Here is a 19,030-nt window from a genome sequence, read left to right as displayed (position 1 = left end):
CGAAACATCTCCTCGCAGCAGCTATATCGCCGTTAATGGTGGCGACCTGGCCGTCCGGTGTGTAGTATTTCAGCTTCAAGTGAACGGTGGACGACACAGCAAACAGCTCCGCTAAAGTAGTTCTGCCGATGATGCAGTTGTACAGTGAGGGACAGTCGACGACCATGAATTGCGTCCACACGGATTTCATAGCCTTTTCCTCGCCGAAGGTGACGATGAGGTCCACGTATCCCCAAGGCTTGGTAGTCGACCCGTTGAATCCCTGAAGGTCGGGTCCTACATATGGAACCAGGTTCTTCTCCGATAGCTGCAAAGTTTTGAACAGCCCTGAGTACATTACGTCGCACGAGCTTCCCTGGTCTACGAGGATGCGGTGGACGTCGAAGTTCGCCATGCGGGCTCTCACCAACAGTGGTATCTGATAATTTGGCGAGCCCCCAGGAACTTCTGATTTGTAGAAGGCCAGCGGGTCGGAGTCTCCCTCAGGTTTGGAGATGGTGATGGGAGTTACCGAGCAAACGTTTTCCAGTTCCTCGAACTTTCTTTTTACCGATCCGAGGGTGATTTTGTTTAGGCCTCCCCCTGTTATCACCAGTGCTTTTGGGAAGTTTTCCCATGAGCCATTCAGGTGGGCGTTGAAATGCCTCATGAGTGCTCCCTCGTCTGACCCCGGGGATGGGAGTGGAATTTCAGGTGCTGAGATGGCAAGCGCCTGAGGGACGATGCCTCTGTTTTCCTGCTCGGGAACGTCAATGGCCATTGCGACCTCTTGAGGCTCCCGCCGTTGTTGTTGTTGTTGTTGTTGTGCTTGTTCGTCGGTCTGAACGTATCTTCGGGCATAACCCTTTTGTATCAGAATTTCGATAGCATCTTTTAGGTGGACACAGTCCTCAGTAACGTGTCCATGGCTTTTATGATAGCGACAAAATTTCGTCCTATCAGTATTTGCCTTCATGGGCTGCTGTCTTGGGAAGTGGATCCCAGCCTTTTTGAAGTCCGCAGCGGAGACTTCGGCGAAAATGCGATCTCTTGACGCATTTAGTGGAGTATATGTTGTGAATTTTCCCCGAGGAGGTTTGGAATCTTTAATCCTTTCCTCCTTTTGCTTTTCGTTACCTCTTCGCGAGGTTCCAGCTTCATCTTTTTCGTGGTTCCTGGTTTTTTCTTGACTTTTAGGCCTTCTTAGATCTTTGGCCCTCTGTTTCTCCTCGTAGGCAATGTACTTCTTCGCCTTTTCGAAGAATGCATCCAGCGTCTTCGGCTCTTCGATACCGACAGCTTTAGCAAAGTCGCTGTCCGGATGTAATCCCTTGTCGAGGAGATACAGCTTCATGCTCTCCTCGACCTTCACTTCTACGGCTGCTTTGTTGAATCGTTCGAGGTAGGCCCTTAGAGGCTCGCTCTCGCCTTGGATAATGGCTTCGAGGGTTGCTTCAGTTTTTGGGTGACGCCTCGAGGAAGTAAAGTGAGCCCGGAAGCGGGCGCACAGGTCCGACCAAGAGTCTATGGATCCTGGCGCCAAGCTTTTGTACCAAGCCATAGCGCCTTTCCTCAGGGTCGTGGGAAAGAGCTTACACTTGATAGAGCCTCGTACATTTCTGTACTCGAGGAGAGCTTCAAGATTTTCGATGTGCTCGTCCGGATCTGTCGAGCCATCGTAGGTATCCATCGCCGGTGGTTTCTCGAGTCCGACCGGTAGGGGGAGTTCTCGTATCCTTCGGGAATGAGGGCCTTGGTGGCTGCCCCTTTCTTCCGGGGATCGGTTCCTTTGGCGACGAGGAGGGTTGTCCCTTCTAGGGGAATGCCTCCTCGGTGGGGTGGAGTTTCGAGATATTGCCTCGTTTCTCCTTGGGCTCGACCTCATTTCGCTTCTGTGGCGAGGTGGTGAGCGCGACCTGGAGTAGGTTCTGCTCCTCACAGGTGTGGGTGAACGGCGAGCTGGGCGAGCTTGCGCCGTGACCCTCGATTCAGCAATTGCGTCGATGCGACGGCTTTGCTGCTCGAGCCTTTGATTTTGCTGCTCGTATCGCTGGTTCTGCTGCAGCAATAAGTCCGACTGGCGGTTAATTGCATTGACCAGCGCAGCCATCATTTCTTGCATGGGAACGCCCGGGGGGATAGCCACTGCCGGAGTCGCCTGTGGCGGGGTAGCCACAGGGATCTGCGGTTCTTCTGGGTTGTAGGGCTCGTAATGCGCGTCTTGCCCTCCCTGGCCATCTTCCGTTACGGAGGCGAATTGGCCGTCCAGCGGATGGTACGTCGCGTAGTCCATCGGTGATCCATGGTTCTCCGCCACGTGCTCCGGGATTTGGTGGTTGTTAACGCCAGCCATTGGTCGTGAAAAAGGTGTTTTGAAGGAAGTTTAGTTTTTGGTTTGGTTAAACAGGGAAACTAATGGTTCCCACAGACGGCGCCACTGATCGTGTAGACCAGAATGATGCGACTTCGCCGGCGTTTGCGGTGGTTGAGAGCGTTGAGACCCCTGTTGAAGCGAAAGGGGGTTGTGTACCTGCAGGCACTCCGACGCTCAAGTCAGTTTGTGTGTAAGGTTTTCTTAGCTATAAAAATGCGTACCTTGCAAATGAAGTGGAGATGCATATATATAGCCCCCAGCGCTGGGCTAAGGCCCTTGATGACATTAATGACCATCAAGTGGCTGCCGGAAAACGGCTTGGAGGCCTTGATTTGCAGTAAATGCTCATCATTCCGGTTTACGGCCGTTACAATACGCAAGGGTATCTGACCGTTAGGACGTGCTCGGATGGTATGTGTGTTCGACACCCTCTGGTGCTCGAGCTATGAGCTCGGCCCAGAACAATATTCAAACTTCATATTATTAGGAGACTTAGAGGAAGAATGAAGAAAATAAAATTAAAACTTATAATTTCTCAATGTTTTTGATAAATTCTGCAACATTGAAGTTGAATCAAACAAATAATATTTATATATTAAAAAAAAAAAATTTATATTTTGTACCTCTCATTTACTAATAATATCACCACGATATTTATGTTTTCTACCTCTCGCTTAAATTGACACATCCGTATGTGGGCTGGTCTACAGAGATATCCTATGTGCCATTAAAGTGCATGAGTCCGTCATGAAATACATAAATATGGCGAAGTGGGTTTTGGAGAATTGGGGCGCCGATATAGGCCTTGGTCTAATCCGGAACAATTCCCATGGTAAACTTTTTTAGAATTTTTTTTTCTATCCCAACAATTGTCAATTTACCCCAACATTAATTTTGAATGGACGAATTTGCCCTCGTATATAAACTAAAACCCTGAAGAAAAAAATTTGGTTACCGGAACACTTTGGAAAAAAAGTGTTCTGATATGTAAATTTTTTTTTGGTTACCGGAACATTTTGGAAAAAAGTATTCAGGTATATAAAATTTTTCTAAAATTTTTTTGTTACCGGAACACTTTGGAAAAAAGTGTGCATGTTTGCCAAGAACAGTCACAAGTTTTTAGAAAAATTTTACATACCTGCACACTTTTTTTTCAAAGTGTTCAGGTAACAACAAAAAAATAGAAAAATTTTACATACCTGAACATTTTTTTTCAAAGCGTGCAGGTAAAAAAATAAATTTGGAAAAATTTTACATACTTGCACACTTTTTTCCAAAGTGTTCAGGTAAAAAAAAAAATTAGAAAAATTTTATATACCTGAACACTTTTTTCCAAAGTGTGTAGGTAACAAAATAAATTTAGAAAAATTTTACATACCAGCACACTTTTTTCCAAAGTATTCAGTTAAAAAAAAATTAGAAAAATTTTATATACCTGAACACTTTGAAAGTGTCCTGGTAACAAAAAAAAAATTTACATATCATAACACTTTTTTCCAAAGTGTTTCGGTAACCAAATTTTTTTCTTCAGGATTTTAGTTTATATATAAGGGCAAATTCGCCCATTCAAAATTAATGTTGAGGGTAGATGAACAATTGTTGGGGTAGATTTTTTTTTCTTTCACTTTTCTTAAAGGTCCTTGGCCTTATATAATCTTCCTAATTTTAAAATTAGGATGAGTTGAAACGAAACAAGACTTCCTCACTTCTTACAGATATTTCACATTTCATCCTTTGCACCATAGTGACTTTTTAAAATAATGATAAATAAAGTTATGTTTGATAAGAATTTTGAGTTTGAATTGAATAACCTTAACTCTATAATATCAACTTATAAAATAAGGATTATTCCATTGATATAGACATATATTTAGACCATTATTCAATGGGAAACTCTTTAACAATAAGGTTAATCTTTTAAAATTATTACTCTCTTCATTTCTTTTTTAAGTGTCATTTTTTTACCGGAACTGTACACATGTTAATACACAATTTTGATCATCAATATCTTTTAATTATCTATTATAAAAAATTATGAAGAATTTATATCTAGAAGATCGAGATAAATTAAACAATATCTTATATGCTAACATTTGTTTTTATATATTAATTTGTTTTTATAAATTAATAAAAAATTATGGCTAAAGTAAATTATGTGAATAGTGTACATGGTCAAACAGCGACACTTAAAAAAGAACGAAGAGTATATTTTTCTATCATTTTTTATTTTCCTAAATTTGTATGAAATAATAATTACTTTTTTATTTATAAAATGTATGAATTGAAATAAGTCAGGTGCAACACTGATATATGGTTTCAAGTTTTATAGCTACGTACCTTATTCTATAATATTTTTAATTTGAAGCAATTCTATAATATTATAAATATAATTAGTTAAATATGCACAACATTAGTATAGCATCCGCAATAGCTCATTGGTTAAATTCTCGTTGCGTTGAATTTTGGGTTCGACTCCAAGCTGCGGAAACTATTTTTTATTTTATTTTAATTGTTTTTCAAATAATCTATAGGCTGAAAATGTATTTTCCGTTAATATTTTATTTTCTTTTCCATTTTTCTCCCCCAAATCTATATGCAATGGGCTGAGATTGTATTTTATGTTAATTTGTTTTCTTTTCCAAAAATATATTAGATGGTTTGAGTAAATTGGTTTTGAAAAAATATGATTTTTATCTTTATAAAATGGGGACATTTTAATTTAGTCCTTATTTAATTTTATTAAAACTTTTAATTTTATAAAAATTTTCAGAGGCTCAACAGGCATTACCCATCATTTGTTAGACAGGATCAATATTTTTTCATACAGGCACTACAAGAAAATACTCATTTACCGGCGAAATTTACTGGCGGTTTTGGCCCTCAGTAGCTTACTGGCGGCCTAAGCCCCCAATAATTAATCAAAACCGCCACAAACTTATAAAATAATATTTAATTACGAAAATTTGAATTTATTGGCGGTCCTGGCCGTCAGTAATTGTCTTGGACATTACCGGCGGTCTAGGCCGCCACTAACTAACCAAGAATATTAAAAAAAAAAAAAAAACTGGCGCCTCAGACCTTACTGGCGGCCTAGGCCGCCACAAAGTGTTGGTAATTTAAAAAAGTAGCCGTTGGAGGACTTAGTAGCGGTTTTGACCGCCGGTAATATTCTTGAAACACGCCCAGACATTAATGGCGGCCTGGGCCGCCGCAAAGTGGTTGGAAATTGAAAAAAAATATAACCGTTGGGGCTTAGTGGCGGCTTTGACCGCCAATAAGCTCCAAGAACAGATTTCCACGAATTTTATCCCCCTCTATATATATCTTCCTTCACTTCACAACTCTCATTTCCTACAATCCTTTCTCTATCTAAAATTTCTCCAACATCTCTCTAAAAATTCCTAACTCTAAAATTTCTCCAACTTTTTATCATTTCACTCTTGTTTTTCTTCATTTTGGTAAGTTTATTATCGAATTTTTAATTTATGTTTAATTATTAATATTTTAAATAATTCTGTCTTATTTTTATATTAAATAAAAAAAGTTTTTTTAAAATAAATATAAATAAAATTATTAAAAATATTAAATTTTATATTTAAATAAATTAAAATGTTTTTTTAAAGCAATTAATATTTAAAAAAAATGTTTTTTTAAAACAAAATAATTAATTATTAAATTTTATAATTAAATAAATTAAAATGTTTTTTTAAAGCAATTAATATTTAAAAAAACAGTTTTTTTAAAACAAAATAATTAATTAAAAACGTTTTTTTTAAAAAAAAATTGAAAAGGCTGTAGTGGCGGTCCAAACCGTCGCTAAATGGTCAAAATCTGGGCAAATTTAGTGGCGGTCCTAGCCGCCAGTAGCTCTGACGCAACCTGCAAAAGAAACTGACCTTTCTGACACTAAACTTTGCGGCGGTCATGTCCGCCAGTAACTTCTTTGGTCTTTGAATTGACCGTTGTTACTTAGTGGCGGTCTGGGCCGCCAGTAAGTCTCGTCAGCTCTGTTTTCGACGGCTTTGGCCGCCAGTAATGTTACCGTCGCCTTAATTACTGGCGCATCGTGGCCGCCAGTAAACCGCCACTAATTTAGCTGTTTCTGGCGGTTTTTCCTTGTTTCTGGCGGTTTTTGGCCGCCAATAAATTGCGTTTTTCTTGTAGTGAGGTGGTTGAAGTCTACGAGTGTTAACTTAACTTCAAACTACTATAGTTGGTGGTCTAGTCATTTATTGTGTTTGGCTTTGTATGATTTTGTTTTGTTTTCCCTCTGACTCTTTGTAAATCTTTGCAGTCTATGTCGGTACGCCTTGTGCTGGGTAGACCGTTTTCGTTAATATATCTCATTTTGGCTTGTTGAAAACAAAATTATAAATTTTTTCTTGCAAAGGATTAAAACTAAATTTGTTTAATTAGTCCATAAAATATTAGACATTGAACTTATAAAATAAGGTAAGGGACCAAAGAGAGTTGTTGAAATGAAGCTTTGAGAGGAAGACAAGAAGAGACTTAAACTTTCTAAAATGATTTGTAGAATTTTTTGAAGTTTCTAAAATTCCATTCATACCTTTTTATCTATGTTTTGAAATGTCTCAACAAGTTGTGAATAAGAATGGTTTACGTAGTATATGTTTAATATTCATGAGTCATGACCATATGGATTAGGGACCAAAAGAGTGACGAGGTTGATTTTTTTCTTTTATTTTTTATCAAGAGGTTGATAGCATTAGCATCCATAACCATACGATGGAATAAAATGAATAGGTGAAAGGGAAGTCATCCATGGGAATTAGAGTACAAGAATAAAAGCTTATCAAAAAAAAAAAAAAAAAAAAAAGAGTACAAGAATAAAAGTATCAATCGATAAATTCTCTTTAACTAATAATAAAAACTAGGTTAAAATGTTATTATAAGACTATATATATAAAACTATTAATGGATGATAAAATAAAAGTGTCTCGAACCTCTTAAAAATGTGATTAGATGTTCAATATTTTATTTTTACGTAAGAAAAAAATTCAATTGGGAGGGAAAAACAAACATATTAATCACCGAAAAAAAACGTCCCCGCAAGAATATCTCATTTCTAAAATCATTTTACCACAAATTATTTTTATATGGTCACATGACCAAATATAATTCTCTAAGTCACACTCAGAACATTTACTTTTTCATTTCATTCTTTTAATTATTTCATAAATAATCAAAAAATCATGTGAGTGTGTCTATATATAGTCAGGTGACTATGAAAGTCTTGCTCCTTAACTAGTATCCCAAAAACCCTAGTTAACATTTTCTTTAAATAAATAATTTAACACCCAAATCACTCTATCCTTTTAAAGATCATCATCAAAGGCATCAAATTACCAAATACCAAAGAAATGAATATGACAAAAGTTGATGAGCACCGGCCACCAACCACTTTGTTTTTTTGCATTGTCTTGGTCCACTCCTACTTCCATGTTCACACATGAGGTAACCTGAATTGTTTGCGGTAGCAATTTCACACAACACGTTGTAATTGATCTTAATCGACTAGTAATTTTGATCAGACGATTTAAATGAATATGCAAGAAATGAGTTAGTTTCCTCCGGGGTTTTGATAGCCAATGCTTCCTACGCTCCAGCCCTTAGCCCTAAACTCCTTAGCACAAGCACTAAGTAAGCTGGTGAAGGCCTTCAATATCGCACCTGTTAGGACTGAAATATTTAGTTTTCGAATAGGACTACTTTCTTTTTTGTACGCTAGGGCCGCCCGCACGCTTTAAGGGTTGTTGAACGTATTGCACTAAGAAAGACTCCAACCGTAGCGGTCAGATTTTATTTGAAAGCCACTCAAAGTGGCTGCCTTTGCTCAATTTGGCTCATACCTTGATGCTGCGACTAATTTGAATGGTCTGATCTTAAATCAATTGTTATGATTATTTTAAATTAACTTACTAATTATGACAACCTAAAGTAAGCATTGCAAATGCGTCACACATTTACATAAAGAATCCAATTCCCAACCTAAAGTAAGCATTGCAAATGCAAGTGTCTACTTTAATACTCCATTTAATATATTCCAAACACTTTACTACCTAATTTAAATTCCATTTATCCACTACTACTACATAGTCACAATCACACTGATACATTCATAGTTGAAAATGTGTCCCCTCAGACTCATTCTCATATTCTTGTCAGCTACTCTAGCTGGTTTCTTTGTCCTCAAAAACCTCAGATCTCAACCTCAACTCACTGAATTGGACCAAAACAATGAACACACCCCAGAAACAGAAACCTCGGATTCTTCTAAACCAACCTTAAATTCACCTTCTAGATCCAAGGTTTGTTCTTCCTCTCACACACCCTTTTACTGATTCAGATTTTTCTTTAAAAAAATGTTGTCTTTTAATTATATCCTTGATTGATTTGTGTTTAACAACAGGTTAAGGTTGCATTAGAATCAGGGTTTTGGACATTTGTTGACATGGCTTCTGGTCGTTATCTTTGGAGGCAAATGGTCAAATCCTCATCAAAGTAATAGTTGATCAACATGTTCATACCTTTGTGATATTCATCACAGGCACAAATGCTATATAAATGCAACAATACTATTTGTTCTATTAAAATTTCATATGGAATATTATAGTTTATAGATAGAGTTTTCCTACTACTCTTTTTGCTCACATTTTCTTATTGTTTTCATCTAAAGTTGTACTAATTAATAGCATGAAATTAAATGCACAAAATGAAGGATCTTAGTATGTTGATTATAGCTGATGTTGTTCTGATTAGTGTCATTGTTCTTGTAATTCACCTTGCCAAACCCAAACAATATCTTGAAGAGCAGGCCTAATGGCTAATATGGTCATTCGATATGTTCTGACTATGTTTTTTTAACCTCAAAGATCTCAGCATCAATAGACAAAATCCCTGTCCTACATTCATTAATCTTTGTCTAATTTGAACAAACTAGTAGACCTTTTCTTTATTTTCATCTTTAGTATCTTAGCAATAACTTTTTTTTTTTTTGAATAATGATAGATATTATCAAATGCATTTTTACTAAGTCACAGATCATCCGGCTCTTGCTTTACAATCTGATCTGTGTCACATGTGTGGTCCGACACGGCTTCAATGAGAAGTGTCTGTACTATAGGGTTTGTAGCCAAAAAAGATATAACCTTGTTTTCCTCTTCGTGTTTTTTCTTTGGTTAGTTATTGTAGTTCTACTCTGAGCGGGTAAGAACGAGAAGACTTTGATGACGGCGTATGTCTTTAGAAGATTTTGGAACAGTGGAAAGAGATCCAAGGCATGACGGAGACCCGTGTTCGACGTCGGTTGTTATCTATAAAAAATGTTAGCACTTCGACGCTCAAGTCAGTAATGTGATAGAGGTGGAGTGCCGCTTAAATTGGCACGATACATATTCGTGCTTAAAGTAGCTTGAGTCCGCCGTGAAGCCCTCTCACATGGATCTACTCGACCATTCCAGAATGAGTGAGCTTTTGTATCCGTATTGTAGAATCCTGTTATCGACTCGACAACTATTGAATCTAAGCAACATAAACGTGGCGAAGTGGATCTTCGAGAGTTGGGCCGTTGACATGGGCTTTGTCCCAATCCAGAACAACTCCCATAGTAAACTTCTCTAAAAATTCATTGGCCTAATAATCTTCCTAATTTATATCTTTGCATCAACATGTGTTCTCCATATAAAACTTTTAAATTAGGATGATTTGAAATGAAAAAACACTTCCTCACTTCTTCACACAATCTTTCACATTCATCCCTTATGCCATAGTATCTATTTAAGATAATGATAAATAAAGTTATGTTTGATAAGAATTCTGGCTTGGAACTAACTCAAGTCTATAAAATTAACTTATAAAATAAGTATTATCCCATTTATAAACATATATATTTATACAATCTATTATTCAATGTGAAACTCTTCATAACAATAAGGTTAATCTTTTAAAGTTATTATATTTTTCTATATTTTTAATTTTTCATAAATTTGTATGAAATAAGTATTGTGCAATATGGTTTCAATAATGTATTTAGTTTTTTTGTTGTTGTTGGTATATAGTTTTAATGGAAAAGTTATATATTTAGTCCTTTAACTTAATTTTAGGTAACGACTTAGTTCTTTATTTGTTTTTATGTCATTTTTATCCTTTTTATCTTTAATTCATGTTTGCATATGATTTTTCAAGCTTCATATCTATGATTTTCGTTTAGGTTATAAAATATATTTATGATTGAAGGTGGAGAAGAAAAAAAAAACTATAAATTTAAAGCTTAAAATTCATATTCAACCGATCGTTAATCGATCCAGTGGTGAATATTTTGGAATTAGATTTGGTAGAGAAGACCACACTTCAATCCACTGCAACTGCAATCAAAATAGGCTAAAACCACTTGATGTTAGCACAGACCCTCGAACTAGATTATGTGGCCTCGTAAGCCGAATTCTAGCGGTGAAAAAAAAATCATATTCACACATAAAAAAGAACAAAAATATTATGAAAAAAGATAATGGATTAAAATGTTAACTGAAATTATGCTAAAGGAATGTAACTAATTTTTTTTATTGCCAAGGGCCGAAGCCAAAAAGAGATGTAACCATATTTATCTTTATCTTTATATATATAAAAGTTACTGAGATTTGAAGTCATGGCCTTTTAGTTATATTTCTTTATATAGTTACCACTAAGCCATATCACTTATGTTGAAATAATTTTGTAACCAACAAGTAATCAACATCATTTAAATGCACACTTTTTAAACTTAACACGTTTTATTTTTCTTTCTAAAAACAAAAACCATTTTTTTTCCATCTACAAAACCAAATATGTTACTGCGTTTTTTAACCTTTTTTATAAAAACCCATTTTTTTTCTTTCTTTTTTATACCACCGGATCTGTTGGTTCCTAACTTAGGTGACCTTCTTTCATCTATTGTTTAGGGCACTTATCAAGATCTATTGCATAATATGAATGTTCCAACTTTTTTTCAAGATAGAGCTATATTAGCTCATAAGAATTAAGTGTATGTTTGGTTCTGCGTCGGGTAGAATTGATTTTAACAGAATTGAGTTTGACAGAATTGATTTTCGTAAAATTGAGTTAAACAGAATTGATTTATGTTTGGATACATTAATGTAAAAGTGATTCTTAAAATTTGATGTTGTTTGGGTAATTTGAAACAAAATTGCTTTTGTATCTATAATTACCAAATTGAATTTTAGTGTATTTTTTTCATAAAACATAAATTAAGCCACTAGGTTTGGTCTAGTGGTGAGGAATTTGGGTAGTACGCTATAGGTCCTGGGTTCGATCCCCAGCTCATTGTAAACCAAAAAAAAAAAAAAAACAAAAATTACCAAAAATTAATTAGTTAAATATAATATTTAAATAAAGGCATATACTTAAAAATGTTAAATTAGCATAATAATTAAATAAAAAGAATCTAAATAAAAATTATAACTAGATAAATATAATTTAAAGTTCAACATTATAACAAACTAATTATTTAACCTAAACTCTATAATTTGATTATGAATTAAGTCTCGAACATGATCCATCTCTGACGAAGAAGCTACATTGAAAACTTGTGACGGATTCAAGTTATTTGATCTATGAATTTCATCATGGTGAATGACCGTGTTTTCATCTTCATAAAGATCAAAATCACTATCCACTTCAACAGTTCTTCTGATAAAATTGTGTATTGTCATTGTTGCGACTACTATTTGAACTTGTGTTTCATATTTGAACTTCGGCATGCGACGTAGGATTGCAAATCTATCGTTCCACACCCCAAAAGTTCTTTCTATTGTGCATCTTAAACTTGAGTGGTAATAATTGAATACTTCATTATGATTTTCAAATCCATTTGAACGTCTAAACTCGGGAAGATGGTAGCGTTCACATCTATAAGGACCAATGTATCCTACTGGTGTTGGATACCCAGAATCTACCAAATAAAACTTACCTACAAAAATAAAGTAATTAATAAAATGTGATAACAAAGTTATTGTTATAATGTGCAAGAATAATATTAATATAACAAATCATTTCTAGTAACATAAAAGAACATACCCGGAGGAGGATGTGGAAAATTAAGCTCTTTCTTTGTAAGAGCTTGATAAAAAACACGAGCATCATGGGCAGTACCTTCCCAACCAGCTAACACAAAAGTGAAGCACATATTCCAATCACATACAACCATAATATTTTGTGTTGGATACCCTTTTCTTCTGATAAACTTGGTTTGGTCACTAGCACTAACTACACATGACACATGTGTACCGTCAATCGCTCCTATAGCATTCTTAAAAAATGGCCAATAACGTTGGTCATTTTTTACTTTGGCATGACAATCACGAAACATAGGATCTTCGGGTATCATATTTGAAATCTTTTTTGAATCATTCTATTGCCTACCCCATGGCCTACAACGACTAGAAACATTGCAACCATTTCTTCAACTCCCATATGTTTAGAAGACTTTAAACCATGTTCCATTAATTCGGTACATAATTTGTTAAAAATATGTTTTTCCATTCGAAACATTTCATAACAACGAGTGAGATTCCCTTGTAATATTGCTTGAACCCATGAATGACCGGTTAGTTCACTAGTTCTACACGATTTTTTGCATAAATTATTTGCTGCATACTCACCAACTAGTGCAGCCAAAAGAGAAGCTTCTTAAAAAATATCATCATCATCATCACCATCTTGTTCCAAGTGTTCATTCGAACCATTCATTTTAATAGAGAGCAACCTGTCATAAGAGAGCAGCATAAGAAACTCATATATAAATGAAACAAGAGAGTAGAAACAAAAGGAAAGATACAATACAATGAACAAGAGAGTAGCAACCAAAACAGAATAACAGGAAAAAAAACCAGCACCATATACTTTGTTTTTTTATGCAGTAAAGCAAAGGCAAATTAGCAGCAGCCTAAACATAAATACAAGACAACAAGACACAATCTACTTCATTCAAATTGTTATCCACAATACAAAATACACATAAATAAGACTTAAAATAAAGATAAACAAATCCTAACACATTAGTAAGTCGTAATACATAAGTAAGACTTAATCTAGACATAAGCAAATCCTAACACATTAATAAGTCCTAATACATAGTAAGACTTAAAATAGACATAAGAAAATCCTAACACATTGAGCCAAATCCAAGAGACATTTTCCATTCTTAAGTCAATCCAGTTACATCTTCATAAATGGCAAAGGGTTAAATGTTGCAAACTTAAGCCAAATCAACCTTCTCTCCTCCATTCCTCGCAATGATACAAACATCTCCCTCGCTTGCTTAAACATCTTTAGTTGACAACACATTGTATGAAATTCTAGATCACACATAACTTCATCCATAGATTGGATTTCAACCATCACATCACCAATAGAAGCATTGGATATGACATCATTTCATGACTTGCAAGTCTCTGCAATCTCTTTAACAGTCTCTCGAGGGAGTGAATTTTTTCTTGCCTTTCTTTTCAGCACCACTAGATCTCTTTCTCTTTTGTCCACTAACTTGGCTAGAAGCTCCTTGTGAAGTATTCAAATTAATATTTGCAAATTCGGTTGTTGCTCCAACACCTGCATCTTCATTATCACCTGAGCCTTCCTCCACATCCAAACGAAGATTCTTTAGGCATGGGCGATACTCATCCTCATCATCATTACCCGAGTACTCATTAGGTGGTAATATGCCACTTGGTGGTGCAAAAGCAAACTCTCCATTAGCCACTACATCCTTGAAAAGTGTGGTTAATTCGTGATAAATGGAAGTCCATTGTCTCTAAATTTTCCATAAAGAGAATTTTCCTGCATTTCATAACCACCATTAAATAAAAAACACAATAAATCTAAAATTATTATTAAACAGCATATTTGTGATACACATACCAATACTTTGTTCTCCCACCACACATCTGGTGCATCAACAGTATTCTTCTCACTATTCCACCCTAATCCAGTAACTTTTCCAAATAACTTATCCCATACTCTCCATTCCTTTCTCAAATTATCATACATATTCTTCAATTTTAGCTTGTCATATTTCCTTCCGGTTAAAGCATTGAATTGGAAAACAATGTCTTTCCACCCTTTCTTAGTAAAACTAGTACCGATGTGTTCACCCTTGGTAACTTGATCGAAACATGCTTTGAGGAAGTGCTCAGTCGCTATAGGATCTTTCCAACAAGCTTTGGAATCATTAGTTGAAGGGGGAACCGCCAAAACTTTCTTCTTATGTGTATACATACTATATATACACAAGTAGCATGGAAAATGAAAAAACTTATACTTAAAGCAACGCCAAATACTACAACAAGCCAAATACTAGACCAAATAATAACAGATCAAATATTGCATATATATATATATATATATATATATATATATATATATATATATATATATATATATATATATATATATATATATATATATATAAACTCACTGCAGCAACAAGAAATTTTTTTGTTTTTAAGCAGTAGACCAAAACTCTAAGAGCAAATACTGCATATGTATTAGAGGCAAAGTTATTGAAACAAATAAGCACCGCCTTGATTATTATTCTACCAATCTTTCAGGTCTGTATATTTTTTTAAGAAAACTTATGCCTAATGCACTATACCAAGAAACATAATAACATAACTATTTTTTAAAACAATGAGTCCAAATCTCTAAGACCAAACACTTACATTTATTTTTTAAGTAGTATCAACATTTGAGTCCAACAATAACAGAACTTAGAAACATAAATGCATCAACATTTGAGTCCAATAATAACAGAACTTAAAAACCTAAAATAAAGCAAGACCTTGTTTTCTTCTTAGAGACTTTTTATCAAACACATACTATGCATTATTTAAGATAACAATAAAACAGAGTATATAACATGTGATAAAAACTTTAACAGGGAAGAAGAAACACTACTACTGCAGCAATTCATCACAACAACAAAAAAATCAATAAAACTTCTACTCACCTTCGGACTTGGAAGAACAATGAAAGGAAGCATGTTAAAAATAATTCACACACATAGTATCATATATATATATATATATATATATATATATATATATATATATATATATATATATATATATATATATATATATATATATATATAGAGAGAGAGAGAGAGAGAGAGAAGAAACAATAGCAATAAATTCATCCAACAAACACCAATCTAACATGAGTAAAGACAACAGTTGGCAAAAATAAATAAAAGGCCATATGCAGATTCACCAAATCTGAAAACAGATGCAAAGAAATCCTTTCTCAGAGAAGAAATTGAAGTCGAGTTGATGTGTAGTAATGAAGGAGGAAGAAAACGTGTATGTTTCTTTCCATGAGTAATTGTTTGTGTTGGAAAATTAAGAAGAATTTATGGGTAATAAATAAAACAATACCTGCCACCCAAAAAGTCTGAATCACGTTTCGTTGACGCAAAAGCTAGGAATCCTGGCTTCAAGTTTACGCACGTCTGGGAAGGAAATCGCGTGAAAGAGATCCAATTTTGAGTTTGGCCAAACAAGCCATTAAATTGCAGAATCGCGTTTGCAAAGAGAAGACTCACGTTTGGGGTTGTGAAACTCCAAATCAAACAGACGCTAAATTGTTGATGCAATCAATGATTATGTGTTGGATTTAATTCATCAAGAAAAAAAACTTATTTGAGTTGTGATTCTCCGTGTCACGTCAACTCAAATGTTGACACACCAGATGATATTCACCCTTGAATTCTTGAACACCATCAAATCTTTTGGAATTCCGAATCACAAACTAAGATTAAAAGTGGGAGTGTCGGTAATGTTGCTGAGAAACATTGAACAATCCTTAGGGTTATGCAATGATACCCGGTAGATAAATACAAAAATGAGAACATATGTCGTTGAAGGGAGAGTGATAACCGGCAACAATATTGGTGAGAAAGTTTTTATTTCTAGATTATCATTGACTCCTTCAGATAAAAGAATACATTTGAGTTTAAACGTCGACAGTTTCCAATGGTTGTTTCATTTGCTATGACTATCAATTTTCCATAGTCAATTAAACATGTTGGTGTGTATCTTCCACATTCAATTTTCTCTCATGGCCAACTACATGTTGCAGTGTCAAGAGTAACTTCAAGAGTAACTTCAAAGTAAAAAATTATGAGAGAGAGAGTTAGAGAGAGAGTGGCGATGCTTCTAGGGCACACCTAGGGCAGCCGTACCTGTCACCGCCTTCACCGGAAGCAAGGCAGAAACGGGGGGGTGTTGTGTGCGATAGCGGAGAATGGACCGAGGTGAGACGGCGACGTCGGAACGGGTGCAGAGAGGATGAAAGAGGTCGCGACAGATCAAGGCATCACAGACAAAACCTTTATTCACGATCGTCTTCATCACCTAGATTTTCAGGCTTCAACGATCATCACCAAGTTCCAGATTTTTGCACGCACGATCACTGTCAGTCTAGGAGAAATCAGTCGCGTTACAGCAGGGAGGGACGTGATCTCGCTCGATCTGAATCATATAAGGACAACCGACATGCTTCTGAATTAAATTTCCGCAAGCGATCTCGATCGGTAGTAGGATGGCAGCAGCAACAACGTGAGTTTGCTCATCATCATATATGTAAGTGCGTGAGTAGCGATTCTTTGTGTTTCAAATCGCGGTCTGTTTCGGCTCATCGTCGCCGGCATCAGTCTAGCTATGGTGATCGCAAGAATTTGGTGGAAGAGGAGGATAGCAGGAGGTCTCTTATTGGTCGGAATTGCAATCGAAAAGAGGCCGAGCTTGATGATGGTGGCTGTTTGGAGGTAGAGGAGGACAGCAGGAACTTCCTTTTTGGACGAAATTGCGAACGCAAACAGACTGAGTTTGTTGATGGTGGCTTTATGAAAACAAGCCATGGCAAAGTCTTGGAGGGGATTGAGCAGGTTGGCGAAGGCAAGAAGCAAGCGGACAGTGGTGTTTTGAAGGCTGGCCATACTCGCGGTGATGACATTGTTTTGGGTTCTGATCTTAAGCGGTATGTATCATTTTACTTTACAAATTTTCCAGCACAACTTCCAAATTTTTATCTTAGAAAAGGTTTTGAAGTTTGCGGTATGCTGGAGGATGTGTACGTTGCTAAAAAGAGGAATAAGTATGGTCAACCCTATGGCTTCGTCAAATTTTCTAATGTAAGAAATGTTTCTAAAATGACGAATGCCTTAAACAATGTATGGTTCGGTCATTTTCGCGTTAGAGCTAGCGTGGCTATGTTCGAACGTAATTACTCGGGAGCGGGAAGGAGAAGGGAGACGAACCAGGCGGGGCCAGAAAAAGTAGTTGGACCCCGCTTGAAGAATGGGATGCAAGACTCATCGAGGCTAAAATCGCAAAACGAAAGCAAAGGTGGTAGTGCCTCAAGAGCGGAAAATGAGTCTAGCGCACCCTCCGAAGGAGTGCGGGTGGGGGATATAGTTGTCGACCTAGGTGTTCCGAAGGCTAAGGTAGCTCATAAAAATGCGAAAAAAGGGAAGGAATCTCAGATTTCTAAAGTGGATGCGGTGCCAGTTGAACACGTGAAGGAAGACAAAGTGTTTTTGAGGAGCTTTCGCACAAAATCTGATGATAGAGAATGGGCTCGCAATGGAGTAGTGGCTACTGTGATCAATGGCGAGGCATTCTCAGCGGTGCAAAACAGAATTATGGATGCGGGTTTTAACGACCTGGTTCTTTTACCCATGGGAGCTGATAAAGTCTTTGTGCGTAGTTCGGAGGGGGTCGATGTTGTGCCTTTGGTTAATAAAGCCAGGGAGTTTTTCCAACTAGTTTTTTCATCTTGGACGCTTTGGGAACCGGACTCGTCGCCTTATCAGCGAGGTGCGTGGGTTCGTTTGTACGGGATTCCACTTCATGCTTGGAATGAGGATTTTTTCAAGCTTTGTGTTGCCGACTTTGGACGGGTTCTGCGCACGGAGAATAGTTCAGCAGACAAGGTTAGGCTGGACTTCGCTCGGGTCCTTATTGCTACACCCGATTTAAACATCATTAATAGTGTTGCGACTATTTTGGTGGATGGCCTTCAGGTGAAGGTTAAGATTGTGGAGGAGTGGGGGTTTGCAATGGGAGAGGATTCGTGTCTTTTAGGGGAGGATTTGGAGTCGGAGGTGTCTAATTCTACCTGTGGTGAGGGTCATGTGGACCCGGAAGCCCGACGCAATGTTGACATGCTGGTTAACAATTATGCGGATAGGTTGGAGGAGGACGGTGGCGATCTCGCTCATGGTGTGTGTGAGGAAGAGCCATTTGAAGTTAATGAAGTTGTTCCATCTTTTGTAGGGGAATCTGGGGAGGTGATGGAGCGGAGACTCGACATTCCCAGTCCTGCTCATTTTAGTGTGGAGAATTCCTCTAACTTGAGATCGACTCCCCTAGGAGTGTCTCAAGTTCAGGTAGGTGGGTTAGAAGAGCATCCCCTCTTTGGTGAGGCTAAGTGCCGCCCTTCTCCGCGGATGCTTCACTGTAAACGCTCGAATTCGTGTCCTCCGGAGGCGAGACGTTCTGTTTTATCTGGGCCGTGGAGTTTGGAATGGCTAAATGATCAGAATCATGGGGATGCGGGTGTAATTTTTTCAGCAAGGAAGAAGAGTAAGAAGGGGAACCTTTC

General features: G+C 36.7%; 2 protein-coding genes across 2 annotated transcripts; one reads left to right on the top strand and one right to left on the bottom strand.

The window, feature by feature from the left end:
• The first annotated feature begins 8,443 nt into the window (after positions 1-8,443).
• On the top strand, positions 8,444-9,111 carry LOC123923358. Its single transcript, XM_045976045.1, has 2 exons — positions 8,444-8,682; positions 8,784-9,111. Exons 1-2 carry the CDS (start codon positions 8,503-8,505, stop codon positions 8,877-8,879), a joined length of 276 nt encoding a protein of 91 aa, XP_045832001.1. The 5' UTR covers positions 8,444-8,502; the 3' UTR covers positions 8,880-9,111.
• Positions 9,112-11,868: 2,757 nt separating this feature from the next.
• On the bottom strand, positions 11,869-12,755 carry LOC123922530 (putative nuclease HARBI1). Its single transcript, XM_045975241.1, has 2 exons — positions 12,446-12,755; positions 11,869-12,338 (listed from the first exon to the last, which is right to left on the bottom strand). The coding sequence occupies exons 1-2, from the start codon at positions 12,753-12,755 to the stop codon at positions 11,869-11,871; spliced, it is 780 nt and encodes a 259-aa protein (XP_045831197.1).
• Between the last annotated feature and the right edge of the window lie 6,275 nt (positions 12,756-19,030).

This window comes from Trifolium pratense, linkage group LG4 (genome assembly GCF_020283565.1).
Source record: "Trifolium pratense cultivar HEN17-A07 linkage group LG4, ARS_RC_1.1, whole genome shotgun sequence".
NCBI lineage: Eukaryota > Viridiplantae > Streptophyta > Magnoliopsida > Fabales > Fabaceae > Trifolium > Trifolium pratense.
The sequence above is the reverse complement of the archived record's forward strand: the minus strand, read 5'-3'. Positions and strand labels throughout refer to the sequence as shown.

What these genes read in the sequence shown, in the direction of transcription:
- LOC123923358 (XM_045976045.1), top strand. Translation starts at nt 8,503, where the DNA reads ATGTGTCCCCTCAGACTCATTCTCATATTCTTGTCAGCTACTCTAGCT. An exon ending in ATTCACCTTCTAGATCCAAG is followed by an intron (nt 8,683 to 8,783) that starts GTTTGTTCTTCC and finishes GTTTAACAACAG; the next exon opens with GTTAAGGTTGCATTAGAATC.
- LOC123922530 (XM_045975241.1), bottom strand. Translation starts at nt 12,755, where the DNA reads ATGATACCCGAAGATCCTATGTTTCGTGATTGTCATGCCAAAGTAAAA. An exon ending in TTTTCCACATCCTCCTCCGG is followed by an intron (nt 12,339 to 12,445) that starts GTATGTTCTTTT and finishes TTATTTTTGTAG; the next exon opens with GTAAGTTTTATTTGGTAGAT.